We start from the raw sequence: 24,270 nt of genomic DNA on the forward strand, positions 1-24,270 counted from the left end.
AAAGAAGGCTTCCTTTGTAACACCAATTGAACTTCATGCTTTTGGTGTTCTCACTTTTAGTTTAAATGTAGTTTTGGCTTATGTTCCAAAAATAGACAGTCCTATCGAATCAAGCATTCCAGGAGCTTACCTGGATGACGTTGTTGTCTGGAGTGACCATTTGAGATAACTTTACATGGTGGCTCAAAGGTTCAGGAAAGCAGGTCTGAAGGCCAACCCAGCAACGTGTCATCTGCCACTTTTCAACTTGAGATACTTGGGATTTTAAGTATAAAAGGGCATAGTTCAACCGCAAGCACCCCCCAACTAATTGCGTCTGGCGCAAATGGTGCTGAAAACGGCCGCTAAATGGGATTTTCATCTCCAGCAAAAAGCTGGAGGTAATACAGCCCAGTTAGCACCAAACATGTGATCAGGCCAGCTGTTAAATGCAGCGGTAAGTGTTACCGCCACATTTAAGAACTACAACCCAACTAGTGATGATGCCCCATCAATGGAAATACCCTCCCCCCACAGCCTCCCTGTTGTAATGCACAGGTTCATGGCTATAGACTATAGAAACCACAGGCTTCATCACTCATCTCACTCTGATGGATATAGTGCCTAGCCACTTCTTGTCCATCTCGGATCAGAATGCACTTCCCTCCCCTTCCTTATGGTTCAGGTTGGTGTAGACATGCCTAGGTTGCTCTAGAGGGCCAGTCTACGAGTTTCTACCCGCAATTATTCCCTCCCCCCTTGCTTATCACATGGCTTGGGTATTCTCACCCTCTCGCGCCTTGAAACACTTATGTATAGGCGCGTTACAAATGCCTTATATCTAGCTATAGATCACATTACAGGAGCAAGAGGTATACATGTCTGTCAAATCCCAGGGCTGTCAAATCCCAGGGTCTCCATCCTATTGGCAGAGTGGCTCTGATCTTCCCTGAGTGGGTACCTGCCTCTATCATCCCCACTCAATCCTACTCATCCTTTGAAAGCCTAGTCTGCAGGCTCTCTCTCACCTACCTTCTCTCTTACTCTCGCTACCATCTACAGGCCCCCTGGGCCAACCTCCCTCTTCCTCTCTGAATGGGCTGACCTGTCCTCCTCTCTTCTTGCCTCCTCCCCCAAACATATCTTCCTTGGAGACTTTAACATCTATCTCGACTCCCCTGGTGTTGCTTATGCACCCTTTCATGATACACCTGGGATTCTCTCATCTCATCAGACATCCCCCTCTTCGTCCCTCTTTCTACCCCTTTCTCCTAGTGTGACCACTCTCTCCTCACTTTGGCCTCCCCTGTCCCTTGGCAATGCCTACACCTGCACTGACAGTCTCCTACTCAGTCATTCGACCGATGAAGCGTGTGCCAGTTGCTGCATTTGCCTCTTCCTTCATCTCTCCTCCCCCTATTTTTTTGACGTCCTTCAGACTCTGTTCTTGCAAACCTCCATCTCTCGATCTCCAACACCCTGGACATTCTTGCCCCTATCATGAGGATACGAATGAAGCCTGCCTCCAAATGCTACTCTTGGTATGATTCTGACCTTGAAGCTTTGAAACGCAAGCACAAGGCTGCATAGCGGAAGTGGCGGCCATCTAGCTCATCCTCTGACAAACTGGCCTGCCGCCTACTCCAAAGGCAATATCATCTCTACATCTGCTCCCAAAAGAGGGCTCATGTCCAAGCCCGCATCTCTGGGGCCTCCAGTAACATGGCTGAACTTTTAAAAATCTGCAAGGAACTTGCCAATCCTACTGTGGTCTCCTCCCTCTCAGGCTCTCTGCTCTGCACTTGCCTCCCACTTCTCCAAAACTCTGGAAATCCTGACCTCTGCTCCACCCCCCCTCAACCCCTCCCTTCTCTTGCCTCCTTTGGCCCACCTGTCTCCCCCTTCCACACTCTCCTCCTTCTCTTCCATTGCACCAGACAAGATCTCTAGAGGTGTCCGCTCTCTAAGTCTCCTCTAAATGGGTGCACCCCTGCTCCTCCAGAACCATCAAGGACAACATTGCCTCTTTAGCCCCAGCCTTGGCTGACCTCTGCAACCACTTCTTCGCCACTGACTCCTTCCCACAATCCTTTAAGCACTCTTGTGCACCCTCTCCTAAAAATGCCGTCTGCAGATCCTCATGCCCAGCTATCACCCTCTTCTTGGGCAAACTCATGGTGATGCTGGTCATCCCCCAACTGACCCTCTGCAACAAACTGACTGGCTGCCTCCATGAACACAAGTTTGATTTCAGGGCACCTGGAGGCACAGAAAACTGCTCTCCTGAACACCCATGAAGACCTGCTCTCTAACCTGGACTCTAACACACCCTCTGTTCTGCTCCTCCTCGTGTTGTCTTCTGCCTTTGACACAGTCAAACACTCCATCCTAGTAAACCGTCTCCATGATACCCTTGGCATCGCAGACCAGGCACTGGTGTGGTTGACCTCCTTCCTCTCAATAACACCCTCTCAAGTGCAAATGGGTCCTTTTCTCGCCTCCACGTCACTCTCTACCTGTGGCGTCCTGCGGGATCTATCCTATCGCTATGGCTTTTCAACATTTACTTAGCTGCTTTGGCACACTTGATCTCACCTTCTCCCCTCATTTTCAGTGTTAAATGTTAAAGGTGTATTTATACCACGCACCGTCACCAACAGAATTGATCCTCGGGTGGATCTGTAAACAAAGCGGGTTAGGTTAGTCTGTGAAGAGGGAGCAGGAAAGTGAGAGAAGTGGTGTGCTGTCGGCGGGTTCAGTTCGGTTTTCACCTTGCGCTGAGCTTTGGTGTGAGTATTGGACTGATGCGGGACCTTGTGTGCTGTTGATGCGGTTTGTGTTTGCTTCTTTTTTGCAGTGTGGCAAAGTGCATGCAGTTTGCTGAGCGAGAAGATGGTTTTGTGGATTTTCGGGTGAATTAGGTATGCAGTGATTTGAGCTTAGAGTTAGTGGGTTATATATCCTAATCCTTACAGATCTTGTTCTATATATCCATTTGTCCTGTAGGTAGGCTTAATTTCCACTTTTCTTTCTTGTCCATCCAATTGTTAGGAGTGATGGTGTGGCGCGTTCCCAGCTGTGTTGTATTTGAACTTAGTGTAATGGGCTAGTCCCCCCCTCTGGTATTGGTGCTGAAAGTTAGCAGTCACCTGCTCCCTTGCTATCTATTTCCGTCGGTCGTCTACTGGTGCTTGTTTGTAATGGGGAGGCCACGGTGCTATTGATAAATCGTCCTTGTCCTTCCATTCCGATCTAGCTGTGTTTAATCCATAGTTTTGTCCTATCATATCTATCTCTGTTGGTAAATTGGCATGCTGTAGATTGTCTTAGATTCAGTTTATAAAAGATAGTTTAGGGGATCCTGGATCGGTTTCTTCACTCATTGTTTCAGCTGTGTTTTTGATGCGAGGTGAGAGAAAGAAGATCCTCAGAATGTTCTTTTGTTGTAGGGTTTCAGTTCCAAGCGGATGTCGCAGCTTGATCTGAGCGTCCTTTATGGGTGATGTAGGCTTAATTTGTCTATCAGGAACTCTGCGCCTTGGTTGTGGATTGCTCTGTGAGTGATGCACATTGATATGAACTTGATTTGCTGTTTTATTGGTAGCCAATGTTATGCAGACGACACATAACTCTCCTTCAAGCTGCCAACCGCCACCTCCTCCTCCTCCTCCTCCTCCTCCTCCTCCTCCTCCTCCTCCTCCTCCTCCTCCTCCTCCTCCTCCTCTCATCCCTGACTGCCTGACTGCTATTCAGGCATGGTGCTTGGCCAATGATCTCTGCCTTAATGCCAGTAAGACAGAGGTCCTTCTTATCGAGACGCCTGCTCCTTACTTCCCCCCCCCCCAACCCTCTGGCCAGTCTAGTTGGGTCACCTCCCTTCACCCACTTGTGAGGCAAAAAAACCTTGCTGTCACCTTTGACTCCTCTGTTTCTCTCCACACATCACGGACCTCGCCAAGAAGTCCAACTTCCAGCTTCACCTCCTCTGGGCATTTTTTCTTTTCTCACCTTACCCCAGAAGCTCAATGTCTCCAGAGCCCTGGTTCTCTCGCGGCTGTACTACTGCAACATGTAGCCTCTCAATATGCCTCTCTCCTCCCTTTGCCCCCGTCAACTAATGCGGAATAGGACTGCAAGACCTATCCTTGGCCTCAAGCCAAGGGACATCACAAAAGGTACACATTGTCAGAAGACATGTACATACTTTCTTTGCACTCCTATTGCATCTCAATTGTTCAAACGCCAATCCCTTCTAGAGAGATTAATTTCAAAACTCATGTAGAATTATTTTGGATACGATTTATTCTTATTTTATTCATGTTTTCTTTTTTCTCTTCCGAACATCCTAATATTCATAGATATAGCAACGGTATTACCCAAATTGTTCGTTTACAATTGTTCGAATGAACAATTGACCGAATTTAAAGGGTCACAATTGACCTTTTCACAATTGATATATATATCTATATATAATATGGTTTTGGGCAGGGGGTTGCGGGGGTGGTTTCCCCCCCGCATATAAGTTACAATTGACCTTCACAATTCGATCAATTGTGAAAAGGTCAATTGTCATTCGAACAGTTGTAATACGAACAATTCGTATACAACCATAGCAACACTATACAGAAAGTGACAGTCATTGATAAACAATCTTTAAAAATTCTTACTACCGAATGTAATAAAAAATCAGCTAATAAATTAATACAGTTCCATCGTATATCATCATAACGCACCCTATTGTAATCCGACATACCTATTCATACACTTCAATCACACCCATCCTCATTCAAAACAAACCAATCACACTGTGCAAAAAACGCTATTATAAACTTTTGTTTCTAAACACATAAGGACTATCTATTGAACCTTTGATGCAAATTCCTATTTAACATCTAACCATACATCAATGGATTAATATCATATTGGCACATATTCTCAAATTGTTCTGAACATATACAATTCACCATACACATTTCTTTAGACCAAAAAACTGTTGAAATCTTAGAAAGGACAACTAGAATAGTATGTGTCGGCTCGAATTTCGGGGCTAGTTGCTAGTAAAATATTCCAACCAACACCCTCATCAGGACATGTAAACAGTCTTCGTTTTTGATCACAAAGGTGTGCAATTTGCTTGAGCCAACAAATTGTCTATGCTTTGGATGGCATATCGGGTCCACAGGACAAAGCCATGTTCAACTGATGTGGCGGCAAGTTGGCGCAAAATTCTTTGCTTCTAGGCTGTTGGCAAAAAATTGGCCAAGAAGAAATCGGCCCAAAGAAATCTGTGTATAGGCGACTGTCGTTCATCGGTGCTGCTCACTCGAAACCAGAGTACTGTTTCTGCATATCTTGCCATGCAGTTTTACACATTCTAGAAAATGAACAGCACAAACTGAAGCCCAGGGACTGCAGCTCTTCAGCCCTAAAATCTCTCCACTGGCTCCTGGGAACCGCAATGATCAAATTCAAGACTTTTTGCATCATCCACAAGGCTGTCTGGGGCCTGCGACCTCTCTACATCCAGCTTTCCCTCCTTAAATACCTCCCAGCCAATGTCCTTCAGTCCTCTTGCTCCAACTCTCTTCAGGTCAAAAGCTTTTCCAAACGGAGAGTGAGGAGTAGATCTCTTTCCTTGGCAGGGTCTGCCCTCTGGAACGACCTCCCTGCCCCCCTCAGAGTTGAGCCGGATCTTCTTAAATTCTGTAAACTTCTCAAGGCTTTCCTTTTCTCCTCTTCCTACCCTCTCCCCCTCCTGTGCTATCGTTCCCTTTGCCGCTGCGACTGGCGCCTGGCCCCTCCAGACTTATACAGGGGCCAGACCACCCCCTTACCAGTCCCCTCTGCATCCCTTGCCAGCACGCCCTTTCGGCCTGCCTTCCCTGGACTAGCCCTAATCTGTCCGCCCTGTCCTCTGCACTTACCCTCCCTTCTCCCTCCCTTTTCCCCCTTGCACTTGCCTTCATGGCTTCTCCAGCACTTGTCTTTCTTGGCCCTCCAGCACATTCCCCTCCAACCTCCTACCTTGGGCACTTCACTCCTGCACTTCTCCCTCTACCCCTTGCCCCTCATCTATCACCTTATTCTTGCACTTTCACAGTAGGATTGCCACAGTTGTTCTTCCTAAGTCCCCTGCCCTAGTTTGTCTTGTGGCACCTGGAAACACTTGTGTATAGGCGCCCTACAAACACTTCTAAGACTAGTAGTTTTCCCTTTGTTTAGGATTGTCAGGCTGTGATGTTATCCATCCGCCATGGACTGCCCTCCTGGGCCAAGTTCCTGGTCTTCGAGAAAACTCTTGGGTTGCGCCATTATGAAACACTTCTGTGAATCAGGCCCTGAATGTCTCTTTGCTGCCATTCACCAGCGTCTGAGAACTAGCCAGCCAATCTCTCGCTCTCACTCTCAAACTCACTCGCTCTGTCGCTCACAAACTCGCACTCTCACACTCTTTCACGCTCTTACTCTGTCTTGCACTCGCTCTCTTGCTCACTCTCGCACTTTTTCTCCCTTACACTTTTTCTCGTTCACTCGCACGCTCTTTCTCTCGCTGCATTTTCCTTGCTGTTTCTCTGTTGCTTTTTCTTTTTCTCACTTTTGCTTTCACTCTGCATTGTTCTTATTATCCTACTTGGCGGAAATCATAGGTGGTGTTCCTCGCATTGGCCTAAATCCACCCTGGGGCTGTTGTAGGACATTACAAGATTCTAGAATCTATGTAGTCGAAGCTGTGGTTGGAAGTATTTTTAGATTTATAGCCAAGTAATGAAAGTTGGATGTTGGTTAGCAGTTGGCAGAGTGGTGGGAATAGCGGTTTGTTTTTTAGGAGCAGTTTGTTCTATGCTGTATTTGGGACACTTCCTCGTCCAATGGAGCTGTTGAGTAGAGTCCAGAAGAGGTGGCCAATTCTGGCTGCTGCAGGATGATTTCATAGATGTTTGGTAGGCATGGGTCCTCGGATGGTCCTGCTGGATTGCTGGTTTTGAGAAGTATGGAGAAATCCTGCTCAGTGAGCAGGCACATGCTATCAATTTGTGGCTGTGGTGGTCTGTGTGGGGATGGGAGTGCTCTCATGCTGAGATGTAGTGTGCTGAACACAGAATCCTAGTTTTGATAGATCTGTGTTTTATTCAGATTATCTACACAAATCACAACAGAGGGCCAGCCGCATCTATGACCCTGGGAATCCACTGTGTAATTCTAAAATGGCAAACCGCATCCTTTGCATCACTGTGGCGTTTCTTTTCCTTGTAACAGTTTTGTCATAATGGTTTGGAAGAGTAAATAAGCATAAATGTGGCAGATTCTTCTCCAGAAGGGCAGCCTAGCAACACTGCAACTCTTTCCTGTTAACTCTGCAGGCTGTTGTACATAATTCAGTGAAGAATGTTTTATCTCTCTGAATCTGTGTGGTCACTCCTATCTGTGAAAAATTGTAAATGGAGCAATCGAAAATGGAAATGTTATGTCCAAGATGGTCCACTTTTAATTTGCATCATTAAGAAGTTGTCTGGGTATCTATGAAGCCAGCCAGAGACCAGTGGTTGTTTGACAGAAAGTCTGACTCTTGTTAATGTTGTGTGATATTTTTGTATTTCAGTTATAAACCCATTGTCGAATACATTGATACCCAGTTTGAGGCCTACCTTCAAGAGGAGCTGAAGATCAAGCGCTCCCTGTACAATTACCACGACTCGCGGATCCATGCATGCCTCTACTTCATTGCGCCGACCGGCCACTCTCTGAAGTCACTAGACCTGGTTACCATGAAGAAGCTTGACAGTAAGGTACTTGCTACTGAATTCTACACAACGCTTCTGATCTCAGCATTGGTTCGAAAAGCTAGTGGGGAGATGCTTTCAGCAAACTGGCATTGCACAAGTCATTACTTTGTTGATGAAATATCACCTGATCTACGTTATCCTGTTAACATTGACTGCAGTAAAATCCTGAAAAAATACTGGTCATTTGCCAGTTAATGAGTTACTGTTGTGTTAACATGTTACCGGTGTGTTTAATGAAAAATTCATGCCATTCGGAGGTGCACTTGTTTTGCGTGTTGCATCATAGTCTGATATGCTGAAGTAGTGCACGTCAGCATTTTGCATGCCATTTGCTCTTTGGAAAGGGGACTGCATTGCAGCTTCTTGACACCTGGAAACAGCAGGCGGGCTTCCCTAGCTTCCACTTTCAGTGCAGCTCGGAACACCATTAGCCTAAAGACCATATTTTGATGATGAATTGCACTTGTTATCCAAGTGCAATGTGTGTGCAATTTTACACCAGCCTTTAGAAGCTGCTGACAGGTTTTAGAATGCAATGTTGTGCTGCTGTTGTCTTGAGTCCTCATTTAAAGTGCTTGATTATGCTTGCCATCTTTAGAAGAACATGTGATTTGTACACCGTTAAAATTACTTTTCAGCTGTTACGGTGACTGTCATATATGTTCTGTTTAGTGTGTGAAGATCAGGGATGTGACCCTGGCAAAAGGAGGTGGGGTAAGAGGGAACCTAACCCCCAGAAATCATGAAGATGGGCAGGGATATTGGTACCAATGCCCCTGCTGAAATATCGACCAGCCTCTGTCCTGGCAGGTCTTTTCATTCCTTCTTTTTCAGAACTGCAGGCTCCCAGAATGCATCTGAGCGTGACCAAGAAAATCTGTTCCATATATGGAAATGTACTGGGATATTCCCTGCCCAAAAGGGGTGAGACAACCAACAACCAACACCCAACCCACCAACCCCAGGCGGACTCCAGGGGAAGAGACTCCAGGAGATAGACTCAGAAATCCTCTCCAAACCCAGTTAGAAACCAAACTCACTGACATATGAGAACCACAGGAAAAACGAGCAGCCAGAACACGTGGCTGCTACCACACAAATGGAGATTGAAAAGGTGACAGGGCTAGACGCCTTCTTAAAAACTTTTAGTGGATGTCCCCACCACCAGGGGGTATAGCGTGGCTAAGGGGAGCATGTGAAATGGAGGGCAAATAGGAACTGGGAGGAACTCCACAACAGGGTAGGCTGGGCTATAAAAGGCAAGCAAGTGCACAAAGGGTGAAACATTTTTGGATGAGATGGTGGGGGTTGGGAAGGAGCCGGCAGTATGTGCTATTGCCACAGGAAAGAGACAATCGGTACAGACCAGCCAGGGCCCTTTGGAAGCCCATAAGGGAGGGGGTTTGAGAAGGCTACGACCTTTAGGCACCCCTTGGGTAAGGGATAGACGGAGAATAGGGGTCATCTGGCAGTAGTTGGAGATTGAGGAAGCATTACGATGGAATAGGGAAGTCTGGGCAAAGGATGGGGAGAACACTTGGGGATTGAGGTAAATAGCCGGAACCCCCATTAGTCTGAGCACCCTTAATTGCCTTGTAAAATACCCAGTTCTTATTCTAAATAAAAACGAAAAAGTATTCCTTGTTGTGTCATTTGTGGAGCGAAGTGTCACATAAGTTGAGATTTACATAGTGCAGAAGGCTCATGAGCATTAAAGGTCTGAAGTAAAGACGTCTGGGATTTAACCAGTTTCACACATTCATGAAAGGTTAAAATAGGACTGGAATGAAAGTCTTTGGAAGTTCCTTGAAGAGTATGTGTGGGCCGCGTTTTTTAATGAAAGTGGAAGGCAATCATCTAATTAAGTACTTTGGACCTTTAGTCCTACCATCTGTGGGCATAAGATTCCATTTTGAGACCTTCAAACCAAGTAGCCGAGCAGGCATAAGAGTCCTAGACAGTATACCAAGTGAAGTTGCTGAATTTTGGAACTCTGTAAGGATTTCTGAAGACGTTGGTATGTTAGTCACAATTTTAGACTGAAGATGGGCCTGGACTGTCGGCCAATGAAGCTTGAAGGGGACGGCTGAAGTATGTGTTCAAGGAAGAGTATTGGTTACTATGCAGGCAACTTGATTCTAGAGGGATTTCAATCCTGAGATTTTTCTTTTAATGAAACCAGTCGGTAGGAAATTGCAGTGATCTAATTAATGTATGTGAAATTGAGAGGGATTAGCCGAGTACTCCCTGTGGCCGTCTGCTGCACCAATGACACACATTTCTGTTTTTTTCACAGTAAAACGTAGTTGGACCCCATCCAAGTTTTGATGGAGGGTAATGATTGAACATAGTCTGTCATTACCTAAGACTATTTCATGGACAAGCTTTAAGTATTATTGCTTGTCGTCAGCATAAGACCAAAAAACTAACTTCATGGCCTGCAATCCGATCTATTAGAAAGGTATCATTGTAATGCCTTCTCTGAAACCCTGGTCACTTAAGAAATTCTACCAAAGACTGTTCCATAGTCCATGATATCAAATGCAGCTTAGCGTTCCAGCATAAGTCAGAGTGCAGTCTCTGTTCCATGACAAGTTCTCTTGAACCTCCAACAGCGCCATCTCTGTACTTCCCCGAGGATGGAATGTTGACCGTCCAGCAACCAGGAAGCTGGAAGATTCTAGCTGCTCTTGAAGCTGGACTGTCGCAATCTTTTCAAGGATCTTGAATTGGGAAGGAGAATTTGCAATGGGCCGATAACTGGCCCTTAAATTTGAGTCGGTGATAAAAAAGGTTTTAGTTAAGTGACGTGATTAATTAGTCCGACAAAGTTGAGAGAAGGAAAGGGAAGAAACGTGTAAAGGTTCCTGGGGCAGGACCTTGAATTCTTTGAAAGTAGAAACGCATCCACTGCTTGGTACCTGCACTTGATATTTTACATACGCTTGCTTTGCAGTGCACTTTAAGCGCAGACACAAACACTGGCTAAGTGCATGTAAATACTCCCTTTTCAACTTCGCTTTCATGCCCCTTTTTCAGCCCATCGGATAGTGATGCAATTTGCAATGGATGGGCAGAGGCAGTGCGTGAGATGCCGGGTAAATATAGAGGTCAAGCACAACCAGGGACAATAATTACATGCGTTATCACAACGCTAGAAATACAGTGAGAAAATAACTGAACATTAGCATTTTTAATATAATCGCATGTTTTACAGGGATTATTTGGCAATACTTCTTCCTAGTTGTTTTTGTTTTTAGTAATACTTATTACAATGCTTAGAGGAAGCAGGAGTCCAGTATGAAGTGCTGTAGCCGGGAGGATTTCTCAAGCGCAGTGAGCGTGCCTTGGGAACCGGCTGAAGCTTTGCGTCATGGGTCTGACCCCTTGTTGTGAGCAACTCAGGCCTTCACCATGAGCCCTCCAGGTTAATACATTGAGTGCCATATTGTGGGTGATATTTGACAGTGATAGTTAATATTGTTTACCAGGCACTCTGATTTTGGGTTCCCAGTGATAGCTGCACTATATGAACACCAGAATTATTACATTAATTTGAACTCCTTCTGAGCTGCAGAACTATATTTGTTCTAATGTATATTGTACCAAACGTACTCTAGGTTTCTTTTGTGCGTTTGTTTTTCTTCGTTTTCTTCTTTTACTGGAAAATCTATATTGTAGAGTTGGGTAACGTGTTGGTAAGAGGTGTCTAGGCAAGAGGGTGTGATCCACCAGATCAGTCATAGTGCATCTGTACACCTAGAGAATGGCTGCCAGTGAGAAGACATTGACACTCCATCACCAGAGCAGGGCTCTCCTCGGGGCAGTGTTCTTGCATTATAGCAACTCCCCAGGCACAGGGTGAGCCTGCCCACTATGGCTAAAATGCCAATGAACCTCCTATTACACATTTGCCAGGAGCAGGGCTCTCCTCAGCACAGTGTACTTGCATTATAGGAACTCCCCAGGCACAGAGTGCCCCTGCCCACTGTGGCTAAAATGCCAGTCCACCTCCTATTACACATTTGCTAATCCTTGAAAGGGCCACACGAATGTATATGAGAGGATAACAGTAAATACTTTCAATGTATATGTCTAGTGTTACCAAACAGGGGCACTTTGGTGATGTGCACTTATTTTAAATACAGTAGCATTGCAGTTGTTCATTCAGGATGCCAGTGTTTAGGAAACATGTGTTGCATGTTCATTGTGTTTATTTGCATGTGTTTCACTTAATAGAAATGCTACGTGCCTGCTTTGGTGTGTCCAGAAACAACCATGGCTCTACTGCAAAGCGGACAGTATCCCAAGCATCTGGCAAAGCTTTCCTTGTGTCCATCGGGTCTTTTGTGAAATGTGCCTGATGGCAACAGTTCAACACATCTCAAGACTTCGCTGACAACTTGCCAGTACTATTAAATCAACATTTCGAAGTATGTTGTAGACATTCAATTGGAGCCAGTATATTGAAACAGGAAAGACAATACTTCACAGACAAAGACATATTTAGATGAATTTAGCGTAATGGGATTTGGATGCTTCTAAGTTTTGCTTGGAGTAGCTTGCCAGTAAGTGCATGAATAAAAATGAGTTAGAAAACCGGTTAGGAACACGGTGTGCCTTGTAGGGAAATTGGTAATATGTGCACACCCTTTTGAGGAAAACAAAATGCAGTACTCTGTAAAGTTATTGTTGACTAGAATAAATCACAATTGTGTTCTTAAGCAATGTATTACTTGTCTTAAAGAATTTTCGTTTTTCTCTTTAAAACACTATCTAATATGTTGGCTGTGGCTAGCAGCCCACCACAACTGGGGGGTCTTTTTTTCTAGAGCTTCTGTAATTACCCACCTTTAACAAGTGGGATTCCAAGACACATCGGATTTCCCAGAGTAGGAGTGAGCGATATCCACCTCTTGCGGCCCTGAAGGCAATGATTCCATCTTTGGGGAATGCAACGATGCTAGCCCTTGAAGTGGTGAATGTCTCCCCCATTCCCTTGGACCTGATCTGCAGTCCTTCTGATGGCCAGACGACATGGTACTAGCAGAGATTGCAGCCGGAAAATAACTAGAAAGCCATGAGTATAAATTCTGATGAGTCTTCACCAGTGGGTGGAAAACTAGCATCAGGACTGTGAGCTGATGTGCTGCATAATCTGATGGGAGGTTTGCTTCCAGTACTACCCAAGCCTCTGGTGAACATCTCTGGTTGCCAATCCCCACCCCACCCCACACCTGCTTTAAGATGCGGTTGGTGGAAACCAGTCGGCACCTGTGAGGGTATTGCATAGTGGGACAGATTGGCGTTTAAGATAGGTGAGGGGAAAGCCTTGCCTGCTGGAATAGATGCCACATTGGAATGCGCAGAGGCAGTTGGCTGACATCTGCCGTTTTAGGGTCAGGCTGTCGGACGGGGCCGGAGTTTTGGATTGAGACACCCAATGGCAGATGAGGATAGGTGCTTCTCGTACATCAAGATCTGTTGAGGCTGCGAGACACTCTTACAAGCACCATCAAAGAATAATATTTGTCCTTATTTCTCCAGTTGAAACATAGAAAACAGAGTGTCAATAAATACAGGGCCCGAGAAACTGTCAGGAAAATTTGCAAACTCCACTAGAAGCAGGAGAAAGGAACTGGAGCACACAGAGACCTCTTCACTCCTGACGGGGAGAAACTGAGTTCAGAAGATCAGGAATGTACAAGAAATCTAGTCCTAGAGGCCCTCAGGAAAATTGACTTCCTAGTTACCAGGCTGAAGAAAATGTGTGATAAGTTGATTGTGAGGGTAGAGTCCTAGAGAAAAACACTGTAGACATTGATTCATGGATTGAAAATGATTCATTGTTGATAACATGGATTTCAAAATGGATACAATTCTGCCAGCAAGAAAAGTATGTCGCCTTTTCTTCCACATTGGCACCGCCAGTGCAGGGGGAACATGAGGTAGGGTACAGCAATGGCCACCTAAAAGGTGTTTCTTCTTCCTCACCACCCACATACAACCACCTGGGAGTGTGTTAAACATTTATAGTGGTGAGTGCCTCCACTTGTCAATATGGGCCTACAAGATACCCACAGGGTATCCAGGGGGACTGGGTAAGCCCCCGGCATCACACTTGGTACAGTAATGAGCAAATTTGACACCATCACACAGGCACATTGTGTGGGTCTCTTTCTAACCATTATCTGGTGTTCATGAGGCTCATTGAAACGTCCTGTATTGTAAACAACTCTGCTCTCTACAGCAGAACTGATGTACATGTCTAGTTCCTCCTTCCTTACTTTTACACTCATTTCACCAACTTAAAGTAGCAGAGAAAACGGCATCAACAGGTAGGTGCACTGTTGGACTCCCCACACGCAGAACACAGCACGCATTATACCTAGACATATTTTGATTGCTTTTGGAAGAATAGTGCACTTAGCATCTAATTTTGAGAATAGTTGGAACTTTTACTTGAGAGGTTTGCGCAACGTGGTTAATAGGATATAGTCATGCCACCTATGGGAGATAAGCTTATAAGGAAAAAGGGTTATTCCAACCCTCCTCTGGGAGATTAAACGGTACCATTCGCTGACCCTCCTTACAGAGCAAGTGCTTCCCATTAAAAAACATAATTTAAGTGAGAGATCTGTGAGTCTTATTTTAGGGCCTGATTTGCCCTTTCTCCTTTTTGGTAGTTATTTTGTAAAGCCTACCCATTAGGTCTAAGCCCCACCAGCACCTGCTCTGAGTTTTGGAAGCTCTGTGAATCCTATTGGACCTCTGTTTCTCTCTCAAAGAGGCCTTCACTTCACTTATTAAAGCCATGCATGCATGCAGGCGGTTCTCATGTTCCTGCATAAAGCTGACCGCCTTCCTTTAATATCAATTGGGGGACCGTGAGGGTCCTCAAAAAGGAGAGTACCCTATCCGGGGTTTGGTGCTGTGTGCCCTTTACCTTAATTCTGGGACAACTGTAACTCTTCTGTCATCCAGCTAAAGACGACAACAACTCAACCCATGTCACAGTGGACATAGACTCCACCTTCTATCAGAACACAGAGGGCTGTTTGCCCTTTACAGCTTCTAGTGCAGTCTGTGAGAGGACTGCCATCTCTATGTTGAATGACCACACTGAATTCTCCTAATTAAAGCTTGGGGGTTATGTCATTAGAATAATATAAAGTGCAACAGCCTGTGGAAAACCTAGTCTGCTAAGAGCAAAAAGCAGATCATCTCCTCCTTTTCGGGTACTGTCTCCGAGTCATACTGGAATGGATTTAAATCTCACAGAACAGGTCCAGTCTTACTTGCAGCGGTCAGAAGATCAGGGAATTCACAAAGAGTCCATTGCTTGCATGAGATAGTCCTGGAAACCAGGCACAGACCACCCCATTGGAAGGGAAGTTCTTGGTTATGGAAATCACAATTGCAGAAATTGATAAATGTGGCACAAAGTTGAAAAGATGAGTTAAAAATAAGTGTAATAATTGGAGAATAAAGCTCTGGTTGAACGAGAGTACTTGGAACATTAAAACAAATTTAACCCATATAGGATTCTGGGTGTGCCGCGTGGAGTGCAACCTGACATTTGTCATTCCCCATTGGATCCTCAATCATATTTAGACATGGTAAAGAGCTCTTATTCATTAAGTGTGACCATATAAAGGGCATAGCTAGCAAACCCAATAACAAAACGAATGGGACCACCAGTGTATATTCCAACGTGCAGTTCAGGGGCGAGAGTGAATCCTAGTAGTAGCCAAGGGGAGAGGCTCCCTGATGTTCCTGTAAGATAAGGCTGAACCTCTTTCTGAACTTGTTGCTTGACACAATACAGATGAGTGGGAAATAAAGGGCATTAAGAAATATTTTACAGCATACTGCAGCTTGCAAAAAGTTAATTCTGTACGTGATCAAGGAGTAACTGTTATGATCCAGAGAGGGCAGAGCCTCTTTTACACACAGTATATTGGGAGAAAGAGTCTTTAAATGAGGGTGTTAGGGTTGGTACATCTTGTAATGTCTGAAAATCGGTACACATTTGGATGTCTGAAAGTGCAAATATAAATGTTCCAGAAGGTAGTTGTGAAATAGAAGCATTTTCTATTATTGGCCCCGTCACGTAAGCATGCCAGAGCGCAACAGTGTGAAGGCACCATTGCCATATAATTGCAAATGTATCCCTTTGTGAAGAGCGTAATGCAGACACATAGGACCTTTTAGAAACTAATGAGTTACTGTGGTAGAAATGATCTTTTCTTTGTTATTAACAGATTATCTGTGCATGTAACTCAAAATGCATTGAAGAAAAATAGGAATCACCAAAAAGGTTAGTGACCAGCTCAGACTGGGATCTGAGATCTTTTATTATATGGGTATTTATTGGGTGCAGACCTAGCTTCAGGGAAGCAAGGGAGCGCTTTACAATCATAGGGGGAAGAATAAGGTTAGGGAGCATACAAACAAGGGAATGGGGAGGGCAATAGTCGGCAATGGAAACAGTGAGGATCAGCTCACCAGTCTCCGGTATGGTGGGGAGTGGACAGCGTATGAACATAGGTGTTAGGGAGGAGGCATTTCTTGAAGAAGAGGGTCTTGAGCTCCATCCTGAACTTTAGGGGGTGGGTTGCATGCTGATGGTGAGAGCGTTCCAGAGTGGTGAAGCGTAGACTGAGAAGACCTATTTTTTTTCCTTCCTGCACTTGCGTATTTCAAGTCTGCACACTTCTGGTGGATCGTATCCCTCCAGAGATGCTGAGTTTGTCAGTGAGGAAGCTTGGGGTCTTCAGGGTGACAGTCTTGTATATGATGCAGCAGTATTCGAAAATTATACCAGCTTGCAGCAGGAGCCAGTGCAGCCCGGTGAGGGTCGGGCTGATGTAGAGTCCTTTGAGTTGTGCTGCAGGAGAAATGTTAGGGGAGCCAGGGTTGTTGCCAGAAGGCCTTCCCAAAGGGCATTGTCACCATCCAGGTGGGAGAGGACCAAGGGTTGTACAGCAGATTTGAAGTTGTTTTCTGAAATGAAAGGCTTGATTTTTTTGCAGGAGAGAAAGTTGGTACGAGGCAGTTTTTGCCTTGCTATATGCTGTTTGAAGGAGAGGTGTCTCTTGATGTCGACCCCAAGGGACTTGGCACTGTTGACCAGCTTGTGTGTGAAGCCCTCGAGGGGCAGAGCAGAGATCTCAAGTATTTAATATTGAAATGAAGTTTACAGTTTTAATGGGGCTGGTTTGGATTCCAGAGCAACTTTCTTGGTGTTTTCTTTGATGGTTCTTCAAAGAACTTAATCAGCTTTTTCTTTTATCTCCCAACACTCATTAATATAATCAAGACATTTGACTGTTATTCTGCAACCGGGTTTACTCACGTTAGCCCCAAACTGATGCAATTACATGCATTTACTTAAGGATTTCAATCGGGCAATACACCCAGGTCTCAGCCTAGCATGCAGTGCACACATGGAATATTTATTTGTGTCTATAGGTTCAATATTCTGAGTGATATACCATTCATATCACACCCCTCCTCAAAATACCCCCAGGTCACAATAGACCAGGAATCAGGCTGGTTGGTAAAGGTAAGATTTATTTATTTAAAATTCAAATCAAACACATGTTTTAATAGATGGGGCAGCAATCACCAATGTGGTAGCAATACAAATCAGAAAGTAAGTAAGGCAGTTGAATTCACTTGTATCAATACAGAAGATAAAACACAAGGACACGTTTTGGTTTGTAGAAAGACAGCGCTTAAATTAAGATTTCCCCTCTCCAAATTTCTCAACTCGCAAAAAAACAATTCTACACAGATGTAAGTAAGCAGCAGGTATTCAGGAATAAAGAATAGGGTACAGGGTTGGAATACAATCTTCCCTCCCCAAACAAGAGAGAAAAACGTTTTTGGAACTTTTACACTTTTAAAATGACAGTTCAAAATGGCTGAGAAAAACAATGAAAAGTGTGCAAACAGTCTTTAAATTGATATAAATTCCTATGGGAGCAACACTGAAAAGATCCTAACAAACATAAGCTATAATTTGAGCAACAGTATACACTTTAAATCCGTATGGAAGTTTGGAAATACTTTGAATGGGAAAATACATGTGTAAAAACTTTGCAAAATTGCGAATTCCTGCCTAATTTTCACTATGCGATTATTATTTATTTGTTGTATTTTTTTAATAAAAACGGTCAAAGCCATTGATGTAGCTACATGTCTTAGGTTTAAGTCAGAGTTGAAATTAAGTCTCTAGCTATACAATTGAGGAAGTTATGCACGTTTGAATGAGAGGTGTTATTTGAAAATAAAGGCGCAAAAATGAAAACAGGAATCAGTTTTTACAATGACAATTATACTCTAAACTAGAGTATTCAGGCTGGTTACCAGTTTGAAACACAGTAAGCTCCAGAGTGGTCAGTGGAAACCAACACCAGCACCTCCGTGTCTGCCTTGGAGGACTCAGTCTGATTACCCGCGGGAGAATTTAAGGGTTTGGGATTTCACAAGACAAAAGGATTTGAAAGAAATTATCACTAGCACAAGAAATCAAAGCACGGTTTCAAGACTGGTGTGACACTTACAAGTTCTTTGTTAAAGAGAGGATGGGTTATAGATTGGGATAGGACAAGTAAGGCAAATAGACTATGGTTTACTATGATTCCCATTTGTACTTGCAGTCCACTGTAATTTAAGATTGGACCATCAGGTTCTGGTCATCACGGATTGGGTCTACAGACACCAGGGCACCTCTGGCGGGATAGGTCAGCTGGGCAGTTGGTCAATTGGACTGGCACCTCAGACTGGACTGGATTGGATTGGCCCTTCTGGTTGCTGGACACTGTAGATCAGTGGGATGGGGAGTTTTAGCAGGCAAGCATTAGCGGTAGCAAGCCACACTGGATCAGAAGTATTTCCCTTTGTCACGGCTTCAGCTTCCAGGCTCAGGATTGGCACAAACCAACCTACCCCTCCAGGGTCTTCGCGCATGTTAGACTTACACAAGCTTCCGCGACCCAGGCGGGGAAAGAGGGTTAGGATCTCGATGGTTGGATAGGTTCAGTAGTTAGGGTAACCGTAAAGAGGGCTCAGAGAGGGGAGGTGGTCAGGGAAGGGGACATTGGATAACACAAAGCAATAACTGACATTTACAGACATAGATATTCACAACATGCACTTTTCCCCCCAGGCCCCACAACTAGGCTTATAACCAGAAAGGGACTTATCTCAAGGGGTGAGTGCTGGCCTCCTGCCGGCGCACTTTCAGGTCTGGAATCCGGAGCAGTGTTATGCTGAAAAGAGAGTGGGAATTACGATCTGCGTGTTACATCACACACTGAATGCTGACATTCACTCACTCTTGCACTAGAGGTTCATGCACCTTCCAGTGCTCATTAGTTTAGTGCATTCAGCAGTTAATATGCCCCTTTACGAGCGGGTTGCAGCCGCGTATGGCTCCGCTTCCGCTGTTGCCGAAATCGTGTTGCCCCAAAGGTTTTACGAGCGGATTGCAGCCTCGCGTGGCTCCACGTCTTTTATTGCTCAAAAGTTATGTGGGGTTTTCCCCCTTTACGAGCGGATGACTGCCGCGCGTGGCTCCGCGTCCGCTATTGCCCAAAGGTTTCTGCGCAGCAACAACTCGTGGTAAATCTAGATGGTGGTAAGTGGGTTAAACATGCCCAACTATGCGCTGCGTGTTTTTCTATAGTTGCGCGTAGGTCAATTGCAGGCACTTATGGCATTAATATTCAAGACTTAGCTTTGCTGGAGCAGGGGGGGGAACATGAGGTTGGGCGGAGCCCCCCTGCGCGTGCCCCTGACCGCCGTTGCTGGTGGTGTTCTCTGACTCTCTAGTGTTCTGCACTGCGCTGCGCGCCTTCCCCCAGATCGGCTTACGCTGCTGATTGTCTGCGGTACTTATCTGTATGGCTTGAGGGGCCCAGGTGGAGGTTGCATGGGGCGTGGCCCCTCGTGAGCTTCCCCTTGCTTGGAGCTCCGGAGAACACGTCTTCTCTGGTTGCTGTCCTGAGCACAAGCCCCGTGCTCTTGTTGAACGCGTGCGAATGCGCGCGCGTGCCCCGCCCGACGTGGGCTTCAACATGTAGTTCTTGGCCCAGGGGTGCTTGGGAGATGTGGTCCTTGGGCTGTTTCTCCTGCAGAAAGGACACAACAGCCTTTTGTACAAAAGTATTTTGTTTTTTGTGCCTTGTATCTTCTTGGTGCTAATTGTCATTAGTTCCTGAGCCCTTCCCAACACTGGAATACTATGTTTATTGTTGTGGCCCATGACAGTACCCCAACCCCCACCCCCCAGGAGGATCTGGGCTTAGGTTTAGTTGGATGGTTACGATGGAATGCTTTGACCAGTCGTGGTGCATGAACATCCCTAGCAGATTCCCAAGATCGATCCTCCGGGCCGTATCCTACCCAGTCAATGAGGTAATATAGCCCATCTTTCCGGTGTTGCGAGTTCAAAATAGCCCGCACTTCATACTCCGGATGTCCTTGCACCATAATGGGTGGTGGTTTTATAGTATGGATAGTTGGTAGGGCGGGCTTAAGCAATGATACATGAAAGGTTGGGTGGATCTTCATTTGACTAGGTAACTTGAGTCTTACTGCCACCGGATTGATCACAGCGGTTATGGTAAATGGTCCAATGAATCGGGGCTGTAATTTACGGGGCCCTGTCATTCGAATGTGGTGCGTGGAAAGCCAAACTCGATCTCCTGGTTTATACTGGGGGCTATTGCGTCTTTTTTTGTCTGCATAGGCCTTATAAGTTTGTTTGGCTTTATTTAAGTTTTGTTGTATGTTTGTCCAAACCTGGCGCGCATGTGAATGCAACCCTAACACCGTGGGTACATTTTCCTGGGGTACATTAGCAACGGTGGGCAAGACCCTGGGATGGTAGCCGTAGACTCCATAGTATGGCATCTACCCTGTGGAGCAGTGTACTTAATTATTGTAGGCGATTTCAGCCAACCAGACATAGTCCACACACGATGATTCAGAGGTGGTGGTGTAACAGCGGAGGTACTGTTCAAGCCCCTGATTTACTTTCTCTGTCTGTCCATCTGTTTCTGGATGGTACCCTGAAGACAAACTCACCTCCATGCCAATTAGTTGGCAAAAGGCTCGCCAAAAGCGTGAAGTGAATTGCGGCCCGCGATCTGTAATGACTCGCGTTGGTAAACCGTGGAGTCGTACTATGTTGTGCAGAAATAATTCTGCCAATTCTCCGGCAGTGGGGACACCCCGACATGGGATAAAATGACCCATTTTGGTTAATGAATCAACCACGACTAGAATCGAGGTGTATTTTTGAATGGGTGGTAGATCCACAATCAGATCCATGGTAATCGTATGCCATGGAGTCGGTGGAGAAGGCAGTGGTTGTAGAAAGCCGGCAGGTTTCTGATGACTGGCCTTTTGTCTACTGCAAGTGCTACATTTGGTTACATAGAGTCGTACGTCCCGGTGTCGGTGTAAGGTAGGCCACCAGTAATGATGTGCCGCATTTTGTTGTGTTTTAGCTATACCTGGATGTCCTGCAGTGGGAGCATCATGAGACCAACTCATAACCTCTTCCCTGAGGGTCGTTGTTTGTAAGTACAAAGCAGAGGCATAATACGGGAGACCCTTCACTAAGGTGTGTTGAGAACCTCGAGAACACCACTCATTCAACTCCTGGGTAGACATGGCGTGGAGTACGTCCTCAAAGATATTGGGCCGACCTACTAACCCGACAATTCGAGCTGCAGGGATTATTGGACGTATTTCTTTGTTGTTTCTTATCTCATTTTCACGGTATCGTGACAACAGGTCAGCTTTACCATTGTCTGATCCTGGACGATATGAGGAAGTCAAAATCTGCAAAATAAAGCGCCCAACGCAACTGTCGGGGACTGAGTGTTTTTGCAGTTTTAATGAACTGTAGATTTCTATGATCTGTGATCACTGTTATGGTATGGTGAGCGCCCACAAGATAATGGCGCTACTCCTCGAAAGCTGCCTTCACGGCCAATAATTCTCGGTCTGCTATGGTATAGTTTATTTCAGCCAGAAGCAGTTTCCGAGAGTAATATGCAACTGGGTGTAATAACCCTGTTGATCCATCCCGTTGAGATAAGACGGCTCCCAAGGCGTAACTAGAGGCATCAGTCTCAACCACGAAAGGCAACGCCAGATCCGGGTGCCTTAGAACTGGAGCTGAAGTGAAGGCGTGCTTTAGCTTTTGAAATCCTTCTTCTGCAGTCTCATCCCAGTGGAATGTCTTCCCCTTTTTTAGCAAGATTGTAATAGGGGTGACCAACTCCGAGAAGTTTTTTATAAACCTGCGATAAAAATTCGCAAATCCCAGGAATGTCTGTACTTCCTTCACAGTGGTAGGGTCCGGCCAATCTAGGACAGCTTGTTCTTTTCGCTGGTCCATTCGAACACCAGAGGGTGTCAAAAAATATCCCAGGAATTCTACTGTAGTACAATGGAATTCGCATTTCTCTGTTTGCTAACAAACGATGTTCTCGAAGCCGTTGGAGTACTGCCCTTACATGTTTGATGTGTTCTTGCATATTATTAGAATATATCAAGTTGTCGTCTACATAGACCACCGCGAACAAGTCCAAATATCCTCGCAAAACCTCGTTTAAGAAGTGCTGGAAAGCTGCAGGAGCGTTGCACAAACCAAACGGCATCACTTGGTACTCATAGAGCCCGAATTTGGTTCTGAAGGCCGTTTTCCATTCATCACCGGTTCTTACCCGCACCAGGTGATATGCTCCTCGGAGATCCAGCTTAGTATAAATCTTAGCCTTGCAGACTTGGTCTAATAGAACCGGTATCAGAGGTAAAGGGTATCGGTTCTTGATGGTTATACGATTTACCCCACGATAATCTATACACGTTCTCAAGTCTTCTTAGGTATGAAGAAGAGTGGAGACGAGACCGGTGAATTAGATGGCCTAATAAATCCATTCTTTAAGTTAGTGTCTATATAGCTCTTTAAATGGATGGTTTCAGCTTCTGTGAGGGCGTAAACCCTACTACAAGGCAAAACCGCCCCTGGCTCAAAATCAATTCGGCAGTCAAATGGCCTGTGAGGTGGCAGTTTCAGCTGCTTGCTTGCTAAATACATCCCTGTACTCAAGGTATTCTGGAGGCAAAGAACTCAGATCGGGTTCTTCGACGAATGTGGCTCAAACACTATTTTCAGAGCTTTGAACAGGCTTGTCAACCTTCTCAGAGACAATACAATGCTCCAAGCAATATGGAGAGGTTAGAGAGACTTCTCCCTTAGACCATCGCACCTGCGGATCGTGTTTAATCAACCAGGGTAAACCTAGAATGATCCCAAACTGAGGGGCTGCAATTAGATCAAACTGAATATTTTCTATATGACATTGTTGGCAGCATAACGACAGCGTTTGAGTACACTGTGTAATAAGTCCAGAACTTAATGCAGTACCGTCAACTGCTCGTACCGCCTCTGGAGAGGTCTTTTGACTTAAGGGTACTCCTAGCTTACACGCATATGCTATGTCAATAAAGTTGCCCGTGGCCCCTGAGTCCAACAGCAAAGCCACGGAGACCCTCTGATTGAGAAAACCTAGGGTACCTGTCAAGGTTATATGTGGAGCAAACTTAACTGCTGGGGCATCTTCTGCCACTTGGCTCGACCGTATCACCCCTACTACTGTCGAGCCGAATACGTTTCCCTGTGCCTTGGGTTTGGTGGAACACTCCTTTACAAAATGTCCTGCTGAGCCACAATACATACAGAGCCCCTCCTTACGTTGGCGCTCTTTTTCTTCCTTAGTAAGAGGACCTCTGGTCGAGCCTATTTGCATGGGTTAGTCTCAGACGTATTTTCAGACGGGCCCGTAGGGCGTGGCCCACGGAACTGATCTAACCGTGCTATTGGTCTTGAGTCCCCGCGTTTCCTATCTCCCCGGCGCTCTGCCTGCCGGTGATCTAATCGCAAGGCTAAATCGATCATTGCTGGGCAATCGAGTGGCTTGGGATCAACTTGAGCTATGAGATCTTTTAGCTCTTCTCTCAGTCCCTGATAAAGGGACATTTGTTTTTCTCGAGGCCATTCTGCCTCTGCAACCAAGCGGTTAAACTGGGTGACGTATGTCACCAATTCTTTATTCCCTTGACGCAAGGTTAGCAACTCCTGATCTTTACACATTGTAGCCGCCCTACGGTCAAATATCTTTCCGAACTCATTCTGGAAGTCTTCCCAGTCATACAAAACTGCATCATCCCTTTGTATTAATGGGTTTGCCCAAGCCGCTGCGTCCCCTGTCAAATACGAAATGACAAAAGCTGTTCTAGCTTGGGTTGATCGAAACGCTGCAGGTTTGGTCAAGAAATGAAGTTTACATTGTGTGAGGAAGGTCTGATATTTCTGAGGATCACCCCATACCTTTCCGGGGGAGCCAAGGTAACCATGTGTTCGGGAGTTACATGTACCTGGACCGGAGTAGGTGTCGCTGCACCACCAGGAAGGGGGGGG

General features: G+C 45.5%; 1 protein-coding gene across 12 annotated transcripts in view; it reads left to right on the top strand.

Annotated features, from left to right (window-relative positions):
- The window catches only part of SEPTIN11 (septin 11), a 462,217-nt gene that overhangs the window by 316,665 nt on the left and 121,282 nt on the right, over positions 1 to 24,270 (top strand). For all 12 annotated transcript variants that reach the window (XR_011280410.1, XR_011280409.1, XR_011280413.1 and 9 more), the window contains one exon: positions 7,580 to 7,766. Coding sequence is in view for 5 of the 12 variants with exons in the window: in XM_069626333.1 (XP_069482434.1) it covers positions 7,580 to 7,766 (187 nt within the window). In the remaining 7 variants the exon portion in view is untranslated. The remainder of the gene's footprint in view (positions 1 to 7,579; positions 7,767 to 24,270) is intronic.

The sequence above is a fragment of the Ambystoma mexicanum genome, chromosome 6p (assembly GCF_040938575.1).
Source record: "Ambystoma mexicanum isolate Mex_15411 chromosome 6p, UKY_AmexF1_1, whole genome shotgun sequence".
Taxonomy (NCBI): Eukaryota; Metazoa; Chordata; class Amphibia; order Caudata; family Ambystomatidae; genus Ambystoma; species Ambystoma mexicanum.